The sequence below is a fragment of the Astyanax mexicanus genome, chromosome 16, assembly GCF_023375975.1.
Source record: "Astyanax mexicanus isolate ESR-SI-001 chromosome 16, AstMex3_surface, whole genome shotgun sequence".
NCBI lineage: Eukaryota > Metazoa > Chordata > Actinopteri > Characiformes > Acestrorhamphidae > Astyanax > Astyanax mexicanus.
Window position 1 is genome coordinate 34,662,097 of NC_064423.1, and position 20,610 is coordinate 34,682,706.

The 20,610-nt window shown below is 36.2% G+C and overlaps 1 protein-coding gene across 1 annotated transcript in view; it reads right to left on the bottom strand.

The window, feature by feature from the left end:
* pkd1l2a (polycystic kidney disease 1 like 2a) overlaps nt 1-16,318 on the bottom strand; it is a 50,572-nt gene extending 34,254 nt beyond the window's left edge. The window contains exons 1-8 of the mRNA XM_022687052.2: nt 15,992-16,318; nt 12,718-12,876; nt 11,166-11,354; nt 8,322-8,432; nt 5,812-5,959; nt 4,959-5,188; nt 3,359-3,766; nt 1,771-1,886 (exon numbers count right to left, since the gene is read on the bottom strand). Of these exons, the coding sequence (XP_022542773.2) occupies nt 1,771-1,886; nt 3,359-3,766; nt 4,959-5,188; nt 5,812-5,959; nt 8,322-8,432; nt 11,166-11,354; nt 12,718-12,876; nt 15,992-16,313 (1,683 nt within the window). The 5' untranslated portion in view covers nt 16,314-16,318. The remainder of the gene's footprint in view (nt 1-1,770; nt 1,887-3,358; nt 3,767-4,958; nt 5,189-5,811; nt 5,960-8,321; nt 8,433-11,165; nt 11,355-12,717; nt 12,877-15,991) is intronic.
* Between the last annotated feature and the right edge of the window lie 4,292 nt (nt 16,319-20,610).

Sequence of the window (20,610 nt, forward strand, 5' to 3'; positions counted from 1 at the left end):
GAGAAAACTGCAGCAGCTCAGCTCTAATTGGGGCTTCAACTGATGATTATTTTGGTAGTCAACTAATCTGATGATTATTTTTTCGATTAGTCGATTAGTCAAGGATTATTTCTGCCATGTGCTCCATCTTTAGAAACAATAGAGATAAAGGCATTTAAATGTCCCGATGTTGTTTAAACGTGAAAAGTGCTGATATTTAGTGATAAGACATGTAATCTGTTGTGTTTGGGCACTTTTAAAGACACAGAATAAGTTGGGTGTAACTCGTGTGAGTGAGCCATTTACCCCCATTTATCTCCCATTGTGCTTCTGTCCCCAGCACTTTGTGTAAATCGTTGCTGTTACAAATTAACAATTAGTCGACAATTAAATTTGTAGTCGACTAATTTAAATAATCAACATTGTCGATTATATCGCCTAATCGTTGCAGCCCCAGCTCAAATACATCTACAGCTAACAGATGCCTGTGCTGACCAACATAACACTAGAAGTGATGAAGGGAGAGCGTGGCATCTGCCCGCCCAAAGAGAGCAAGGCCAACTGTCCTCTCTCTGACTCTGGCTGCTGATGGCTAGCAGCATGATTTGGGATTATGGCAATCCTCGGATCATTGTGATTGGCTGAGAGACGTTGTAAATAGTGTCAGTATTGTAAGCTAATGGGACTGTAACTGAAGCTTTTGAGAAGTAATACTGTATACACACGTAATCTAGAAATGGTGCCAACTCTTATAAGACATAAACACCAGCCATAACTAGGCAATGTTATAATTATGCAATATTTCAAGAGATGGAGTTGCTATAATGTGTAATATCAGCACTGCTGTGCTGCGGTCATAGGTAGATCAGCAAAGCAGTGCCAATATTAAATGTTATAGCACGAACCTCAAGTCCATTTCCATTATCACTGTTTATTGAAAGATTTTAAGTTAAATTGGATGAGAAAATACGATCTGTTTGGTTAAAAAACTCTGCGAGTTAAAATAGTTCGATTGCTGCTTTGTTTGTAGCTGCGCTGTTTGGCTTGTAAGCGCTGCATTGTTGCTGGGTTACCTGTATGTGGCGGAGTAATACATGAAGAACTTCGGTTACAGTGCATTACCAGCTGATAATGGCACTCATAGAACGCCTCTCAGGCAATCACATCACAGGGTCGGAATTAACTGTGGTATAATTTTACAACTAAAAAACTGCCAACATTAATTATATTTCACATTAGTGCCTTTAGCATATTTGTAAATATAAAATAAATAAATTAATACAAATAAATGAACACTAAAAAAGGCAAATCTAAGCTTGAAACACAGAATTAGATTAGCCAGTCAAGGTCAGGCTCATGATTTGCTGCATAATTTATGGTAGAATATATCAGTTTACAGCTTTGGCACAGCTTTTGTGTGAGTCATGGTATTATCATAACCTGTAACATGTCCTAATCTGATGTTTTGGCTGTTGATTGTAACCATGACGATGGGGATATTATGAACTTGACTATCATGACTGAAGGACAGAGTCTAATAATGAAATTTTAGACTATTTTATCTTGAGAAAGTTTGATAAATAAAAAAAAAAAAATAAAAAAAAAATAAAATAAAAAAAAAAAATATATATATATATATATATATTTTTTTTTTTTTTTTTTTAATTTAACTGTGGTATAATCACAAAAACACAATTATGGTTTGCTATACAATGTGAGATATCGTAGTTAATATATTCTTGCTTAAGCTAATCATCTTAAATTTTTAATAAAGCAGCCTGTTTTACATACTGAGTGTTCATCCTGTCCGGTCTCTGAGAGAGACTGGCACTCTGCTGTTACATTCCCAGCGTCCACTTCCATCACTGAAAACAGGTTCCATGCTCTGACCAGCACATTTAGTGTGCCTGAAAAAAAAACAGTGTTAAAATAGAGTTTCTACCTAGTATATACAAATACATGTTTAATAAATAGGATTATGTTTTTTTTACAGTGTATGAGATACTGATTCCAAAAAAGGCTGTTGATTACTTGCACAGATAAAATAAGTTGTGGCAGCAATCGTTTAACGTATGTGACATCTTAGCCCGTGTCTGTCTTCTATTTTTCCTTCTGTCTTGTGTTCCTAGCCATGTGACCTGTTTTGTTATTGTCCTGTCTTCACCCTAGTCCCACCCTGTGTGTTCCCACCTATTTTGTTTGTTACTCCGCCCCCTTGTTACCGGTCCCAGGTGTTCCTCACCCTCTGCATGTATATAAGCCCCTTTGTTTCAGTGTTCCTCGTTGAGTCTTTTGTATGCTTTGTTTATTTTGTATCTTTTTTGTTTGCTTAGTATATTTTTGTTTGCTTTGTATCTTTTTCTTTGCGTTGAATGCTATGTGTGGCTTTATACATGTATGTTTTGTGATTTCATGTCCGTTGCGTTTTTTGTGCTACTTTTTGTTTATTTCTTGTTGTCTTAGTCTGGACTCTTTGGTCTTGTCTTTGTCATTTATTTTTTGTCATGCTCTTATTTATTTAAATAAATATTATTTTACTTGTACTTATGTCTGCTTTTTCATCTCCGCCCTTGACAACCGTTTTAAATTGGATCATACTTGTTGAACGGCTAAACCATAAAAATGTACTGTTTTATGCAGGATTGTTGGCTAAACTACCCTTATATATAGATCCAAAGCAGAACTAAGGAAGACAATTTTTGACATTGGGCATGGCTTTACTGACTAAGCATGTCTAAGGTATCTGTAGAATCCTATTTTTGTGGCTGAATTATATGTATTATATAAATTAACACTTTGAAATAAGGTTACATTAATTAACAGTACTTACAACAGAGTGACCTAACTTACACAGTCAGCTGCTACTCAGCTGTATTTCCTACATCACTAGTGATGCCACAACACAAGACTAGCGCATGCTTCCTCCAATAAATGTGAAGTCAGACTCCGTCTCTTTTTAAACTGCTGCTGATGCAGCATTGATGCAAGTAGCATCACAGCGCACTCGAAGGAAAGCGCAGCGACTCTGTTCTGATACATCAGCTCACAGATGCCTTGTGCTGATCTACATCACCCTAGTAGTAGTGATGAGGGGAAAGAGCTCCATCAACTGTATCCACCCAGAGAGAGCAAGGCCAATTGTGCTCTCTCTCTCAGGGCTCCGGCAGCTGATGGCAAGCTGCATGACTGGGATTTGAACCAGCAATCTCACTATCAAAAATGTAGTAATGTTTAATAACTAACTAAACTAGTGTCAATTACTAATTAGTTGAGTCATTACTAGTCAGAAATATTGTAATATATAAATAATCACTTCAAAACCACAATATAACACGGCCTCAGTTAACTTAACTATATCAATGCATCAAGGGTCTATTACCTTTTGATGTGCTGGAGATGTTAAAGACCTGGTGGTTGCTGTTAAGTGTCTGATGGGTCTCAGAGACGTTCTCATTGGCTGCTGAGATCATAAAGAGTAGCTCCACTGGAGCTCCACTCCTAACAGAAACATTTATGTACAGAAATGATCCAGAACAGAAATCCTGGTCTGATGCTAAAGAAGCTAACAGGCCCTCCACTGGCTCCACCACACACAGCTCCAGAGCAGTCCATACGTCTACAGCTGCTGCTCTGTTGGAGGTCAAGAGAGTCAGTTGATGGCATCCTGCCCCCAGATGCTGCAGGGTTTCCGGGGGTAAGGTGATGTTGTGGGGAACAGTCCCTCTGACTGCAGACGAGCGGCTGATTTCTGTCCCATTGTGTTGGATCTTGTAGCTGACGTTAGTTCCTAATGGAAAACCATGGAATGGAAAGAACATTATCTTATCTGTTATTTATCTGTTCTTAAATGTTAATTACTGACAGACCAAAAGTCATTGGACAGCAGTTTGTACAGTAAATTGGTTAAGAAGTGTTACCTCATCAGACAGCTTGGAAATGCCCACTGCCCACACCTGTATATGTTATGAGGTGCTATCTTGTAAGTCAATCAATGAATCAATGAATCAACCTTTATTTTCACTCAGGAATAAATTGAGGATGAACCTCATTTACAATGCAGCCGGGCCTTGAAGCCTTGAGGGATTGAAAGTATTTAATTAGAAATTAGATATAATAAGGAAACAAAATAGTAAAAGAAATAAATAAAAAAAGAAATACAAATTTTAAATCGATGTTTAATAAAAAATAGGAAATTCTACAAAGACCATAAATAATTGACACATAAAAAGTAAAGAATTTAAAAAATATAAAATAAATGAAAGAAAATTATAGTAAAAATAAAGTAAAATGATAAGAGTGATAAGAAATGATAAAATAAATAATAAAAAAAAACTAAGAATATAGGAAACAAAAAAACTGAATAAAAAAATAAAAATATAAAACAATAAAAAAAATGATGCCTAGAAACTAAAAAAAAGTGAGAAAATTCAAGACAAAACAGGCATTAATATCCACAGTGGACAGTGCAGTGGCTGGTTATGATCATGACCGGTGGCATCTGACCAGATTAGTCCGTGCACACAGAAACCTGGACAAATCACATCCACATTCAAGGCAGGAGATCCCGCTATGCATATTCCACAGTTTAGTGCAATGTCCTTTCGATTCCAAAGGCATTAGATAAAAAACATGAGTGCTGTTTCCTGTCCCATGACTTTTGGCATGCCAGTGTAGTTGGACAGATGTTAAATTAAACACAGATAAGAGCACCTAAATACATCACAGAGTATTTTGGTTTGTTTAACGCTGTTAAGTTACTATATGACTCCTAATGTGTTCCTTCATAGTCTGGATGACCTCAGCATTAATTTACAATGTAGAAAAGAAAGGTAAAAACATTAAATGAGAAGGTGTGTCCAAACGTTTGACTGGTACTGCATGTTAGCATAATTTTTTATCATAAAAAAATTATTTATACAGCAGAATTGGCTATACTACAGTATATTAGGCTGATTATAATTGTGAGTATTATATATTACCTGATTCCAGCTCCACTTGAATAATCAGATCATGCTGGTAAAGGCCTTTACAGTTTTCCCCGTCTGTCCAATGATTTGAGCTGTGGCATCTTATTGTCCTGAATTCTCCCACCGGCTCCTGGATGGTGATGGTTTTCTGAGCAGTGACGTGCCACTCGCTGGTGCTGCACTCCACTGTAACGGTGTAGATGCCAGCATGCTGGTACTGGTGCACCACAGTACCCTGCGCCCTGAACATATATAAAATAATATATATATGTAAATACAAATACAAATGAACATTGTTGTTTTATTCTATAAACTACAAACAACATTTCTACCTAATTCCAAATAAAAATATTGTCATTTAGAGCATTTATTTGCAGAAAATGAGAAATGGCTGAAATAACAAAAAAGATACAGAGCTTTTGGCCCTCAAATAACGCAAAGAAAACAAGTTTTAAAAGTTCGGAAATTAATATGTGATATGCGAATAACACTGGTTTTTAATTGCAGTTTTCATGCATCTTGGCATGTTCTCCTCCCCCAGTCTTACACACTGCTTTTGAATAACTTTATGCCACTCCTGGTACAAAACATCAAGCAGTTCAGTTTAATTGGACTTGATCATTTATCTTCCTCTTGATTATATTCCAGAGGTTTTCAATTTGGCAAAATCAAAGAAACTCATCATTTTTAAATGGTCTCTTAATTTTTTCCTGAACTGTATATAATAATAAATGCATTCTACAGAACATTGTAGATAGATATGACTCTTAAATTAAACTGACCAATTAAGCTTTTATTTAAATGCATTTCTACTCCTGCATCTAAATAACCAATCAGGAAATTGAAGTAAATCAATGTATTTTACCCTTCAGGACTGTAGGGGTCGATGGTGTGCCCGTCTCCAGTACCCAGGGTGCATGTGAGGTTACCCTGGAATGGGTGGAGCAGCCACTTTACTGTTAAAGTGACGTTTTCAAACACAGCAGCCAGTTTATCCATCAGCAGATGAAGACCTGCTCACAGAAAAAATACATTATACCAAATTTATCTTCAAATCAATAGTTATTACATATTTTAAAAAGCTTTCCATTTGAAATACTGTGATTAAGCTTCAATTCGTACTGTTAAATATTTAACAATGGCTTTTTATAACAAGCTGTAACAGTTACAATTACATCAGCTTGACCTGAAGACCTATAGTCATAATCTATAGTCATAATCCAGCGACCTTTAGCACTACGCTTACTTTGAGACGGCTTAAATAAAAGCCTGGATTATGTAACAGATAAGAGTACACTAAAGCCATGCAGTAAAGCACGTATCACAGTTAAGATTGCAGTGATACACAGCTGTGGATGCTGGATTGTGGTTTGGGTCCTACATCACTAAAAGTTATAATTGAATTACTTGTATTTTTAAGTAACTACATACTACATACTTTCGGTAATCAACACTGTAAACTAAAACCGCGCTGTAACGCCTGTAAAATAGTCATAATAACCACAGGTGTGTAAAAGCAGGAGCAAGTCCAGCACTGTGGTACCATGATAGGATACAGCACCTGAGCAACAAGTCCAGTCGTGAAATTTCACTACTCACTACTAAATATTCCACAGCCAACTGTCAGTGATATTATAACACAGTGGAAGAGACTGGGAACGACAGCGACTCTCTCTGTCAATGCAGAGTCAATCACTACAGATCTCCAAACTTCATGTAGCTTTAGATTAGATCAAGAACAGTAGAGTGTAAATTAGGGCTGCAACTAATGATTATTTTGGTAGTCGATTAATCTGATGATTATTTTTTTTCCATTAGTCGATTAGTCAACGATTATTTTTGTCATGCCCTTCATCTCTAAAAACGATAGAAACAGCTGAACATGAGATTTAAAAGCCATTTAAATGTCTAGATGTTGTTTAAACATGGAAAGTGCTGATTATTAAGTGAGTAAATATGTGATCTGTTATGTTTGGGCACTTTTGGGGACACAGACTAAGTGTCTCCCATTGTGCTTCTGTCCCCAGCACTTTGTGTAATGCGTTGCTGTTACAAATTAACGATTAGTCGACAATGAAAATTGTAGTCGACAAATTTAAATAATGAACATTGTCGATTCTATCGACTAATCGTTGCAGAGCTAGTGTAGAGAGACTCATGGAATGGGTTTCCATATCCAAGGGCCTTCATCCAAGCCATACATTATAAAGTGAAATACAAAGCATCGGATGCAGTGGTGTAAAGCCAAAACTATGGACTCTAGAGCAGTGGAGATGTTTTTTTTCAGAGTGACAAATCAAGCTTCTATGTCTGGCAATCTAATTGACGAGTCTGGGCCCTGTCATACACCCTGTGCAAAGTGCGTCGCTATACTCATTGCTATCTTAAACCCTCATACCAGCGCCATTAAAATAGAGCTGGAGTTTAGGAATAAATCTACACTGATGGGCATGGTGGTCTGGAAGTGAATTGTGTTCAGGTAAATTTCTGGGGTGTTGCTATTTTGGTGGCAGAAAACACAGGTGTGCCACTGCCTGAAATTAACCTAGACAACAGTCAATCATAAGAGTAAAATGCACAATTGACGCCTTTCCTATAGATCACTAAAGTATTTTTTGTTGGTTGCCAGGAGAATGGTACTTGTGCACTGATGCCATTGTGCCAGATGCAAAGTTTGGTGGAGGGGGATTATGGTATGGGGTTGCTTATTAGGAATTGGGCTCGGGCCCTTAGTTCCAGTGAAATCAACTCTTAATACTTTGGTGTAGAAAAAGCTGACTGACCTCAACCTGATGGAACTCCTTTGACCTCCTTAGGACTTCTCTTACAACTTCAGTGTCTGACCTCACAAATGCTCTGCTGGTAGAATGGTCTAAAATTTCCATAAACACAATCCTAAACCTTGTGGAAAGCCTTTCCTTAGTGGAAAGCCTAGTTATAGCTACAAAAGATCACCACCATCACAACATCACATTAAACACTATGGATTAAGAATGGGATATCACTCAAGTTCATATTTGTGCAAAGGCAGACAAACGAATACGAATGTTTAATGTTTGTAGATGGAGGCTAATTTTTATATTAATAACTAACTAATTAATAAACAATGTACTGTAATTAACCCAGTTCCAAAATCTATTTAATTGGTCTTTCTTTGCTATTACGGACGACACGCTAAACAGGTTGAACAGGAAGGTGAACTCAGAGTGAATGTAATGATGCAATGGTCATTACTGTGCTGGATTTGTCATCCTTGACTTTTGTTTGACCTTTTATTGATATGAATGCTGTGATGTATTTACACTATAATAAATTTTATTAAGGTGTGATATCTGGAGAGGAGCAATAAAAAGAGAATATAAAAAGAGTTCTGACCATTCTTGCAGTGATATTCCACCGACAGGTAGCTCCCCAGTCCCGGGCACGGCTCACCGAATGACGCTACGTCCGCTGTAGCCTGACACACCTGCAGACCGTGGCAGTGCTCTGGAGAGAGGCAGTGATAGAAATATTTAAATATATTTCATATGTACACATTACTATAAAAAAACCTGTAAATATCTGTAAAGATCTCAGTTCCCTAATTAACCCCGTTCCCTAATCAACACACTTCCCTATTCAACCCAGTTCTGTAATCAGTGCAGTTCTGTAATCAACCCCGTTCCATAATAAATCCAGTTCCATAATGAATCTAGTTCCGTAATTAACTCAGTCCCAAAATCAACCCAGTCCTGTAATCAATCCAGTCCCGTAATCAATCCAGTCCCGTAATCAACCCAGTTCCGTAATCAATCCAGTTCCGTAATCAATCCAGTTCCGTAATCAATCCAGTCCTGTAATCAATCCAGTCCCGTAATCAATCCAGTCCCGTAATCAACCCAGTTCTGTAATCAACCCAGTTCTGTAATCAACCCAGTTCTGTAATCAACACTTTCTAGGTCATTAACTACATAGTATTTTCCTTTCCACATAATTAGTGATCGTTTCTCCCTGTAAATATTTAATTTGTGTTTGTTTGGACTCCATCCATCTGATGTGAATCTGCTTTGAAATCAAAGTACAAATCAGTGTTGTTTTCTGTGCATTCCAACCAAAGATTTCCACATTTCACAGCAGAGAGCATGCCAAGAAAACAAGAGGGAGAATAGATTTAAATAAGCAATAATAACAGATATAACAAATTAAACAGATGGGTAGGACATGGTAGATAAAGGTAGAGTTTATATTAATTATATCATATAAAAATGTAGGATTACTAAATGAACAGTGTTACTCACCACCAGGTCAGAGTTCATCTGAATACACATCACTGACAGAAAGGGAACAGTGTGTGATGTTTGTTTGCTTGTGTGTGAAAGTGGAGAGTACAGTCTACAGAACTGCAGAGGAAGTATGACTGATACGATTTCAGCATTAATGAAAGATCTCTCAGTGTGGTCAGAGTGGCAGAGAATATTAATGAGTGTATTTATGCGTCCGGAGAGGGGTCAAAGACAACACACAGCTCTGGAAAAAAGTAAAGACCACTTTAGTTTCTGAATTAGTTTCTCTGATTTTGCTATTTATAGGTTTATATTTGAGTAAAATGAACATTGTTTTACTCTAAAATTAGGGATATTTTTTTCCCAAATTCCAAATAAAAATATTATCATTTAGAGCATTTATTTACAGAAAATTAGAAATGGCTCAAATAACAAAAAATATTCAGAGCTTTCAGACTTCAAATAATGCAAAGAAAACAAGTTCATATTCATAAAGCTCAGAAATCAGTATTTGGTGGAATAACCCTGGTTTTTAATCACAGCTTTCATGCATTTTGAAATGTTTTCCTCGACCAGTCTTACACACTGCTTTTGGATAACTTTATGTCACTCCTGTTGCAAAAAATTAAGCATTTCAGTTTGGTTTGTTGGCTTATGATCATCCATCTTCATCTTAATTATATTCCAAATGTTTTCAATTATGTCAAATCAAAGAAACTCATCACTTTTAAGTGGTCTCTTATTTTTTTCCCCAGAGCTGTACGTGAGATACATGCTCTCGTAAGTAGTTTACTGCTTATTTAGTGCTATTAGTGACAGATTCAGATATTAAACCAACATCTAAACACTGAAATGTGTGTGTGTGTGTGTGTGTATGTGTGTGTGTATGTTCTTTCACTAAATATATGTCCCTGCAGGTTATTTTTATGTTGAATTGATTTATTGTTGCTTGTTTGTTGGCCTGAAAAACTGATATTTCTCAATGTTAACATTAAGCCTCGGCAGCTGTGGCCACTTTCACAATGTGGACAGCAGTAAGTAAGGGGGGATTTGGGGATAAGACTGGAGTATAGAGGACAGGGAGGGGCGGTGGTAGGGACCTTGAATTTGTACTCCTTCAAGTCCACTTAGTTCTACAGACTGAAGCAAAAACTATTCTACAAGCAACATTATGTGAGAATTTTACTTTCTTGTTCTTTATTAGGTTTCCTCTTCAGTCCATCACTAAAGGACAAGCTTTTCACATGCATTTGTTGACAAGCTGAAAGTTAAAAACTGTCTTTTATGTGAACAAAATAAAAATACTATAGAACATTACATTGGTTTTCATTGGTTATATAGTGCAATTTCTGCTGTACTGAGACAGCAGAAAAGTGGCATAGATAGCAGATCTGTTTACAAGTCAGTGAAGCACCAACATGATTTTAAAGTTTTTTTTTAAGTTAAAAATGCAATTTAATGCAGCTTCAAACAGTTCTGAAATTCCACTCCCCCCCAGCACTATATGGTTTAAAAGATATTGTAAAAAAACATCCTTTGTTAAAACAACATTAGATTTTGATCAAAAGTGAAAGGAGTGATTTTTTAAAGTGATTATAAAATGTCCTGTATGTATTTTCTAGTTATAGATTTTATAGGTATAAACACATCTTTAATACCTCTCATAAACATATTTTCAACCCCTTTAAAAATACTTTTTCTTAACTTTAATTTTTACCAAACCTATACGTACAAAATACATTCTTCCATGAACATCTTTTCAATCACTTCAAAAAGGCGTCTTTTTTTCTTTCACTTTCAACCAAAATGTAACATAGTTTCAACGAAAGTCTCTGACTTTTTAGCATCTTTTTATGCACATAGAGTGGGAGGGGGTGAGTAATCATGGGTTGTTTTTTTGGTACAGGAATTATGGTTGTCACAAAAAAGACCTGCCAAATAAATAAGACCTGCCTACCTGAAACCAAGTCCACCACATCCATCCAGCTGCACTCCTTCTGTGCAGGTGCTTGAGAGGGTGAACGGCTGTTCCTGCAGTAGTGGAGTGTCCTCCTGCCGTAGAAGCTGTCATCAATCTCTATCACCTGACCAGACCCACACTGCAGTGTGGCATTGTGGTCCGCACATGCTAGAGAGCGTCCCGACTCTGAAACAAGTGCATGAAGTATATACTGTTTATTTTCATCACAACAAAAAGTAATTTTGTAACTAGAATTTAACCTAATCAGGCAACAAACCACATTTTTTGGTTATTACACCCTAACATACCTTATTTTTTAGGTATTAATTTTTCAAATTTTCTTCCATTTTTTTCTCCCCAATTTAGTGAGGCCGATTTAGTTAGGCCACAACACAAGGAGGTTGAAGACTAGCACATGCCTCCTCCGACACATGTGAAGTCAGACTCCGCCTCTTTTTAAACTGCTGATGATGTAGCATTGCAGAGTAGCATCACAGCGCTAACGCTCGGAGGAAAGCGCAGCGACTCGGTTCTGATACATCAGCTCACAGACGCCTCGTGCTCATCATCATCACCTTAGGAGTGACAAGGAGAAAGAGCGACCTCTACATACAAAAGATAGCAAAAGGGCAATTTTGCTCTCAGGGCTCCAGCAACTGATGGCAAGCTTCATGACTGGGATTTGAACCAATGATTTCCTTATCATTCGTGGAAGCGCTTATTTTTAGAGTTACAAGGCACATCTACAGGGGTTGGACAATGAAAGTGAAACACCTGGTTTTAGACCACAACAATTTATTGTGGTGACGGACAGTCAGGAGAGTTGAGGTGCACATTGAATTCTGCCGTGATTTGATCAGCCGTGGTTTTATGTTTTTTTTGGATACAATCCGGGTCAGCACCCGATCATCCCTTTCAGACAGTTTCCTCTTACAGCATCCACAGTTAATCCTGTTGGATGTGGTTGGTCCTTCTTGGTGGTGTGCTGACATTACCCTGGATACCGTGGCTCTTGATACATCACAAAGATTTGCTGTCTTGGTCACAGATGCGCCAGCAAGACGTGCACCAACAATTTGTCCTCTTTTGAACTCAGGTATGTCACCCATAATGTTGTGTGCATTGGAATATTTTGAGCAAAACTTTGCTCTTACCCTGCTTATTGAACCGTCACACTCTCACTCTGCTCTTACTGGTGCAATGTGCAATTAATGAAGACTGGCCACCAGGCTGCTCCAATTTAGCAATGAAACCTCCCACACTAAAATGACAGGTGTTTCAGTTACATTGTCCAACCCCTTTAAATTCATTTCTAAAAACAGAGTGGTCTTTGTGGTCACTCAATTATCCACAACACTGCTAATGTTGCTGATACAAGAGCTACTGCGAAGACAGAGATACAGTATCAAAACAGCAAACTTCTCAAAGTTTTTTTCTGCTCTTTTTAAAGGTACTTTTCTAAATGCTCAGTAAAATTACACATCCTCACAAGAGAGATATCTAAGTCAACAAAACCTACAGACTGACACTTTAATAAAGTGACACTAACCAAACTCGCAGATGAAGAAGAACTCCTGGCTGCAGTTTGTCGTTGTTCCCCATTGGAATCCAGAGTCTTTGGAGATGTATCCACATCCTGCTCCTGGCACGGGCTCCCCAAACCAGTTAGAGTAACTTACATCAGAGCCATCCAGCCAGGACAGGGGACCTATACATACACAAAACACAGAGCATCATTACTGCATTCCACTTCCAGATTAATGAGGGTTACTTTAGGTCAAACAGGACCTTCTGGCCATTTTTCTACTGCACATTCTAGAGGCTTAATTTACCCTTTAACTTCAGCTCACCACCTACACTATATCTCATATGAATGGGTTTATAACTCTCAAGCCTGGTATTAAACATGGTGCCAGTAGGTTCATGTGTATTATCTGCTCTGGAGAGACTTGTTCTATTGGCAGTACATTTCTAAAAAGACTTGGCAGGATTTAAGTAGAAAGGCAGAAAGTTTGAAGAAGTTTGATTTAACTAATTTGATTTAGGTAACAAATGCTCTGTATATTGAAATTTGTGGACACCTGTTTTAGTGAATGTATTAAGCCACAGTAAAATGCCTTCATTGCCGGCACAAATGTGTAAATGCACACACACATCTTGTTAATTCTAACAGACTTAATTTACTTGTTTTCGAACAAATTGTGGATTTACCATGCACTCTACTCCAAAAAAAAAAATTAACACCATTATTTTAAATAGTGCACAATAAACCAAATAACATTCCTAGAACAATGTTGTTTGTTTTATTTAATACAATAGAAACGAATATCACTGAATATACAGCTTGGGGAAAAAAAGAGATCACTTAATTTTTTAAGTTTCTTTGATTTTACCAAATTGAAAACCTCTGGAATATAATCAACAGGAAGGTGGATGATCACAAGTCATTAAACCAAGCTGAACTGCTTGAATTTTTGCATCAGGAGTGGCATAAAGTTATCCAAAAGCAGTGTGTAAGACTGGTGGAGGAGAACATGCCAAGATGCATGAAAACTGTGATTTAAAACCAAAGTTATTCCACCAAATATTGATTTCTTAAAACTTTATGAATATCAACTTGTTTTCTTTGCATTATTTGAGGTCTGAAAGCTCTGCATCTTTCTTATTGTTTCAGTCATTTCTCATTTTCTGCAAATAAATGCTCTAAAAGACAATATTTTTATTTGGAATTTGGGAGAAATGTTGTCTGTAGTTTATAGAATAAAACAACAATTTTACTAATTTTACTCAAACATATACCTGTAAATAGCAAAATCAGAAACTGAAGTGGTCTCTTATTTTTTTCCAGAGCTGTATAATATATAGAATGTGTCCTTTCTCCTAGTTTCTATTCCATTCTATAGAATAAGCTGGTACAGAATGGCAGGCGGAGGCAGGTGAAAGGACACAGGACAATAGGAGCAGTGCTGGTTTCCTGATGATAAAGTCGGCTCGTTTGTTCACAGACACAAAGAGAAGAGGCCAGCATGACGAGCAGTTTATGGCCTGAGAGGATAAAAGATCCTCAGACTCCTCCTCAGCAGACCGGTCCCTGTCCTCTGCTGATACCCCCTGACAGGAACATTGGGTCAGTGATGAATTATCAATAGAAAACTAACTGATAGAACAGAAGGTTAATAGTTCACAGGCTGTGTGCTTTTCAGATGTTATTCCAGGACAAATCCAACTGATGAGGTTAACAGGTCAGCCGGGAACACAGTCTTTACTCCTGAACTGTTACGTTAAAAAGTCTAATACACAATGATTAGAGTTTGGCACATTCATGGCATTGTTTAGGTCTTTAAACCTTAAACTGGATAATAATTCAATGCCTTCATATATATATATATATATATATATATATATATATATATATATATATATATATATATATATATATATATATATATATATATATATATATATTATGAACTAACAGAAGCCTAATTACACCACCAAAAATAAAGCATATTTTTTATGGTGTTATTTTTAGATAAAAAATACATTATTTGTGGTGGGCTTCCATATTTACATTTACATTTATGGTTATTTCCATTACAGAGGTAGACCAATGTAGTGTTAGGAGTCTTGCCCAACAACTCTTATTGGTGTAGAACAGACCGGGAATTGAACCCCGGTCTCCCACATGATGTGGTAGTTCACTAATAGGTAGTGGTGTACCACACCAACCACATATGAACCTCTGTGTAGTACTTTATGAATCATTTGTCTTATTTGTATGACTCACAACGATTTGCTCGTTTGTTCATTTTGCAAGAAATCCTAAAAAAAAGGACACGCATGGTGCACCATCATTTGAATCTCATTTGAATGGGTTTATGCCTCTCTAGCTCATGCCTGGCATTAAGTATGATGCCAGTAGGTTCATGTTTATTATCTGCTCCAGGCAGACCTATTATACTGGTAATACTTCTCTAAAGAGACTAGGCAGATTATAAGGAGAAAAGCAGAAAATCTGTATTCAATTACTGTATCCCTTTAATTTAAGTTCAGGCCTGAATTAGCATTTTTATGAATATACTGGCAATGAAAAATGTGAGTTTGGAGAAGTTTAGACTAAAATAAGTTGAGGTAACTCAAAGTAGGCTATTTTAAACCTTTCAATGCCTGTTGTCCATTAGAATAAAAAGCAATGATACAGTATCTTGGCCACGCCCACTGCAAAAACACTGTAAAAACAGTAGTACTAGAGTCATTGTAGTAACAGCTAATTGTTACTAATTTAATGTGATTTGTGATTTTTTATAACCACTTTTTAATCTTTTTTTACTGTTTAGTGATGGTTTATGAAACAAAAATATGAATATTTTAGCCAAAGAAAATCCACACTGTTCTCATTTCTCATTATATATCTACTAGAGACAAATTATATCTGTCCAGTTTCATTTATTATACTGTAATCCTGAATATATGGAGATATTTGGAGTGCATTATTATTAGTATCATGGCATTCTGGATCATTGACTTCTATTACAAATCTGATATAATTCTTGTATTTTTTTAATATCTCAGTTAGGGGTGTGCCATATCATATTGTATGAAATAATAAAATGTAATTTTCATTTTGTTGCAGTAGTGCATTCTTTGATTTTTTTTTAATTCAGTGTTTTGTCATAAATACAATAAAATATAGTGATATTATTTTAGGACCATATTTTAGCCCACCCCTAGTGTCTACACATTTTAGGACATACTGTAGCAGAGAATAATGGTGTTAATGGAATTTAATCTAAAAATGTCCTACAGAAGTCCAAACCACTTACCCTCAGTGGCAGCAGAGTCCAGGCTGAGGTTAAAGGAGGCTGGTGCCAGACCCAACCACCAGTCCAGCTGTGGCTGCAGATGTTTCTGGAGGAACTGCTGAGTCTCATCATTCTGAATGAAGGCCAGATGTCCCCCGCCGCGCTCGCACCAGCCCTGAGCGCTGAAGAAGCTGCGCTGCATAGACACAAACTCAAAGCAGGAGCCCTCGAAGGCCTGCTGCTGATCCGGACAGGTCAGAGCCTCTGCGTCCACCTCACCATCCACCTCTACTGCAGAGAAGATCAGCATCAGTAGCAGAGTGGATAAAGCAAGAAGGGCCATCTTCACCAGCATCATCATCATCCACCTGCACACTGTCCCAGACTGTCCAATGTCCCTCCATACTTAAAGGCCACTGACGTCAGTTCTCTGAAACGGCAGCTCTGTCACACCAATAGCTTGTTTGCTCCAAAACAAAGCCTTGGCTGCTGGCTAGCTGGGCTTTGTGCTCTTCCATTAGGAGTATTATCCCCGAGCTCCAGGCTCTGCGGTGTATTAAGGGCCCTGTGTGTAAATAACCAGGAGCCATTCTGGTCCCTGTGGAAGGCAGCTGTTAATGTCTCAGTACACAGCCTGCACAGACACAGATAAGCTAGATGACCCAGCATGAATGGCAGCACTGTGACACCAGATCATCAGTTACAAAGATTACACAGAAATATTTTAAGAAATGAAGATCAGTCTGAAACATTTTGAAACGTTGTGATAAAACTGGCTCTCAGCAGGACCGCCCCAGGAAAGGAAGAGTAAGAGTTTCCTCTGTTGTACAGGTTTCTTCAAAGTTTCCAGAGTATTTTGGTTTGTTTAACACTTTTAAGTCACTACTTGATTCCTTATGTGTTTCTTCAGGTCAGATCCATACGTTAGCTTTAAGGAGCTAACGTATGGACCTGATCTTTTTTTATGGCTTCCACGTTCCTTACTGTTTGTTTGGTTATTTAATAATAATTGTAATTTCGACCAAACAACAGATTTTTAATACGTGGCTTTCTTTAGAATCAAAAATGCTCTCTGGTATAGACTAGTGCATTTCAAAAAAAGTATAAAATAAAATATTATTAGTTTAAAATGTGAAATTCATGTTCAGCCTTATTGCTGTGTTTTACTAATTGATTTCATATCAGGAATAAAAATAAAGGATGCAAAAGCAATAGGATGCTTATAAAATAATGTAAAGCATGTTATTAATGTGTGTCCTACACTGTAAATGAATACTGAAGTGATCCAGACTATGAAGAAACACATAAGGAATCAAGTAGTGACTTAAAAGTGTTAAACAAACCAAAATACTCTGGAAACTTTGAAGAAACCTGTACAACAGAGGAAACTCTTACTCTTCCTTTCCTGGGGCGGTCCTGCTGAGAGCCAGTTTTATCACAACGTTTCAAAATGTTTCAGACTGATCTTCATTTCTTAAAATATTTCTGTCTTTACTTAGTTAAGTAGTTCTTCATTTTTTTCATAGTTTGGACGACTAAAAATAATGAAAAAAAAAAAACAATGAATTTAAGGTATATATATATATATATATATATATATATATATATATATATATATGTTGAATAAGAAGGTGTGTCCAAACTGGTACTCTATAGTGCATCTCAAAAAATTATAATATCATTGAAAAGTTACTTTATTCCATTTTTTTTTTTTCAAAATGTAAAACTCATATATTATAAAGATGTATTACACACAGAGTGATCTATTTTAAGTGTGGGCAGTGTGCCAAGTCCTGCTGGAAAATGAAATCTGCATCTCCATAAAAGTTGTCAGCAGAGGGAAGCATGAAGTGCTGTAAGATTTTCCAGGAAAACACTGCACTGACTGAAAATGTGGATTTTATTTTCCAGGGGGACTTGGCACACTGCCCACACTGACAAAAGTACCAATTGGTCTTATATTATATTCAAATTTTCTGAGACAGTGATTTTTAGGTTTTTATTGGCTGTAAGCCATAATCATCAACAATAAAATAAATGAACACTTAAAATAAATCACTCTGTGTGTAATACATCTATATAATATATGAATTTCACATTTTAAACTAATAATATTTTATTTTATACTTTTTTTGAAATGCACTAGTCTATACCAGAGAGCATTTTTGATTCTAAAGAAAGCCACGTATTAAAAATCTGTTGTTTGGTCGAAATTACAATTATTATTAAATAACCAAACAAACAGTAAGGAACGTGGAAGCCATAAAAACAGATCAGGTCCATACGTTAGCTTCTTAAAGGCTAAATCTCCTCCCACAACCTGTAGAAGTGATGTAAGTCAGTGTTAATGACTGACTAAAGAAGTATATCTTAATTACCATAGGATAAGACATATAGCAGACAGATAGATAATGTAAAGAAAACTTGGTTCAAAGTCTAATGTAAGAGATTACTTAAGGACAATGGGGCTGAATATGAGTTATATCAGTTACAACAATAGTTCTAATATATCTAGATAAATTAATAAGGACTATACTGGATTGATGGTCATAGATGGATCTAAATTGGCATAGAAAATATGATTGTATAATATCCATATATTATATGGATAATTCTGTCTGTACAGTTTATCTGATCTCTCTTCCATGCTTTTTATAATATATGATACAGGGTGAGGTGTCTTTCTCAGAGAGAAGATATGATACATTTTTTAAGGATGTAACGGTTTGATAATCTCCCTTTAAAAATCTCCTTTGTGCCATGATATACTTCCACAAACATGTGTCGTGATGAACAGACTTTAATAGATCACTGTTCTTTAAATAAAATATCATTCTTTTCTCATTCACATTCAAACTAACTGCTAATCCTAGAGGTTAACATACTTTTTCCTTTCACGAATATGTAATTTTGCATCATTTTCCACAATAAATAAATCAATGAGGTATAATATTTTTGTCTCTTTTGTTTAACTGGGCTCTCTTTATCTACTGCTAGGACTGCTGTGGAAATCTGATGATGTTTTAGATCATATTTATGCAGAAATATAGAAAATTAAAAAGGGTTCACAAACTTTTGAGCACCACAGTATAAAATAAAATGTTTTTTTAGTGTTGAAGTTTCATAAACTTGTCTTATCTCAACAATAGATATCCTTATTAAGATAATTATAAATATTGTTTGCATAGCATTAACGGAGAGATAACGGATACCATATCTACAGTTTTGCAACTTTCTTCCACATTTACCCAGTGGACGATGTTACATGGCTTGAGGTCAAAAAATGCAGGGAATTAGCTTGTTTGTGTAAAGTTCAGAGTAAAACCCTCATTTTTGTCTCACTGAAAAGATTATGTGAGTCCTTCCAACCAAGAATCATACATTAATAATTTCTAACTTCTCTCTTTTTTGCCAATTGGGACAGTTTTTTACACTATAACACTTATATTTCTATTTATGAATGCATATAATAATAAAACAATGTACAATATTATGTTCTCTCCCAAAAAGTAGAAATGGTCAATTTATGCCAACAACAAATCTTACTTTTCTCATTTTCTTTACTTTACATTTTGTAATTTTTATCATAGTCACTGCTTAGACTTCTTGACATCTTAATTGCTAAAGATTGAAGAAATTTGACATATGTTCAAACTCTTTATGAAAAGTACAATAGTGCAGTACAATCGTTTTTTTTTTTGTATTTTCCTCATTTTAAAAAGTATATAATGAAGACATTTCACATATATATTTTATGTATGGGAAAGATAATGGGAGAGCCATGCAGAGACCCTTGGAGTGGCAGGTGCTCAAAGTCAGAAGGGGGCACATCGAAAACGAATTTAAAAACACTGAACAGAAAAATACCTTATAATATAACCGGTTGATTTGTGGTTTTAATGTAGTGTTACTATAAACTACAAATGAACAGATGTCATGTTAGATCAGTGTTTCTCAACGCAGTTCCTGCATATTCTCACTGTTATACATATTCTATAGCTTTCTCTGCTTTACATTACATTACATTACATTACATCACATTTGGCAGAAGCTTTTGTCCAAAGCGACTTACAATAGTGAAGTACAAAAGTAATAGAAGTTAAAGATAAAACATCTTTAGATAGGGCCTAAAGGAGGTCAAAGGGAAATAATGGGATAGAGGAGTGAAGGAGGGGAAGAAGGAAATGAGGTCAGAAGTAGTTAGTTTGTTAGAGGTGTTAGGAGAGTACGTGTTCTTTTAAGAGCTCTGTTTTCAGGAGTTTCTTTAAAGGCACTTAATAAAGTGAGTGGAGGCATGATGTGTCTAATACATTGCTGGATATACATAATGATTGATTTATGATCCATAGGGGGCTAAAGGATTTTAACAGGTAAACTCAGTAAAGGATTGTTTATTAGCTCATCAGTTGAATCAGGTGGAAAATACACCATTTTAGGGCAGTGACCAGGGATAAGAAACTGCTTTAAACTACCAACATAAAGTATTGTACTAAATTCTTGCTATCCACTACATCCAGCTTCTAGCTAACTAGCTAGCTAAATGGATTTTCATTCATTATAGCTTACAGTAAGTCCTGCAATCCTAAATTAATAAACAAAAATTGAAAATGAAATAGTTATTGACTGATCAGGCACATCAG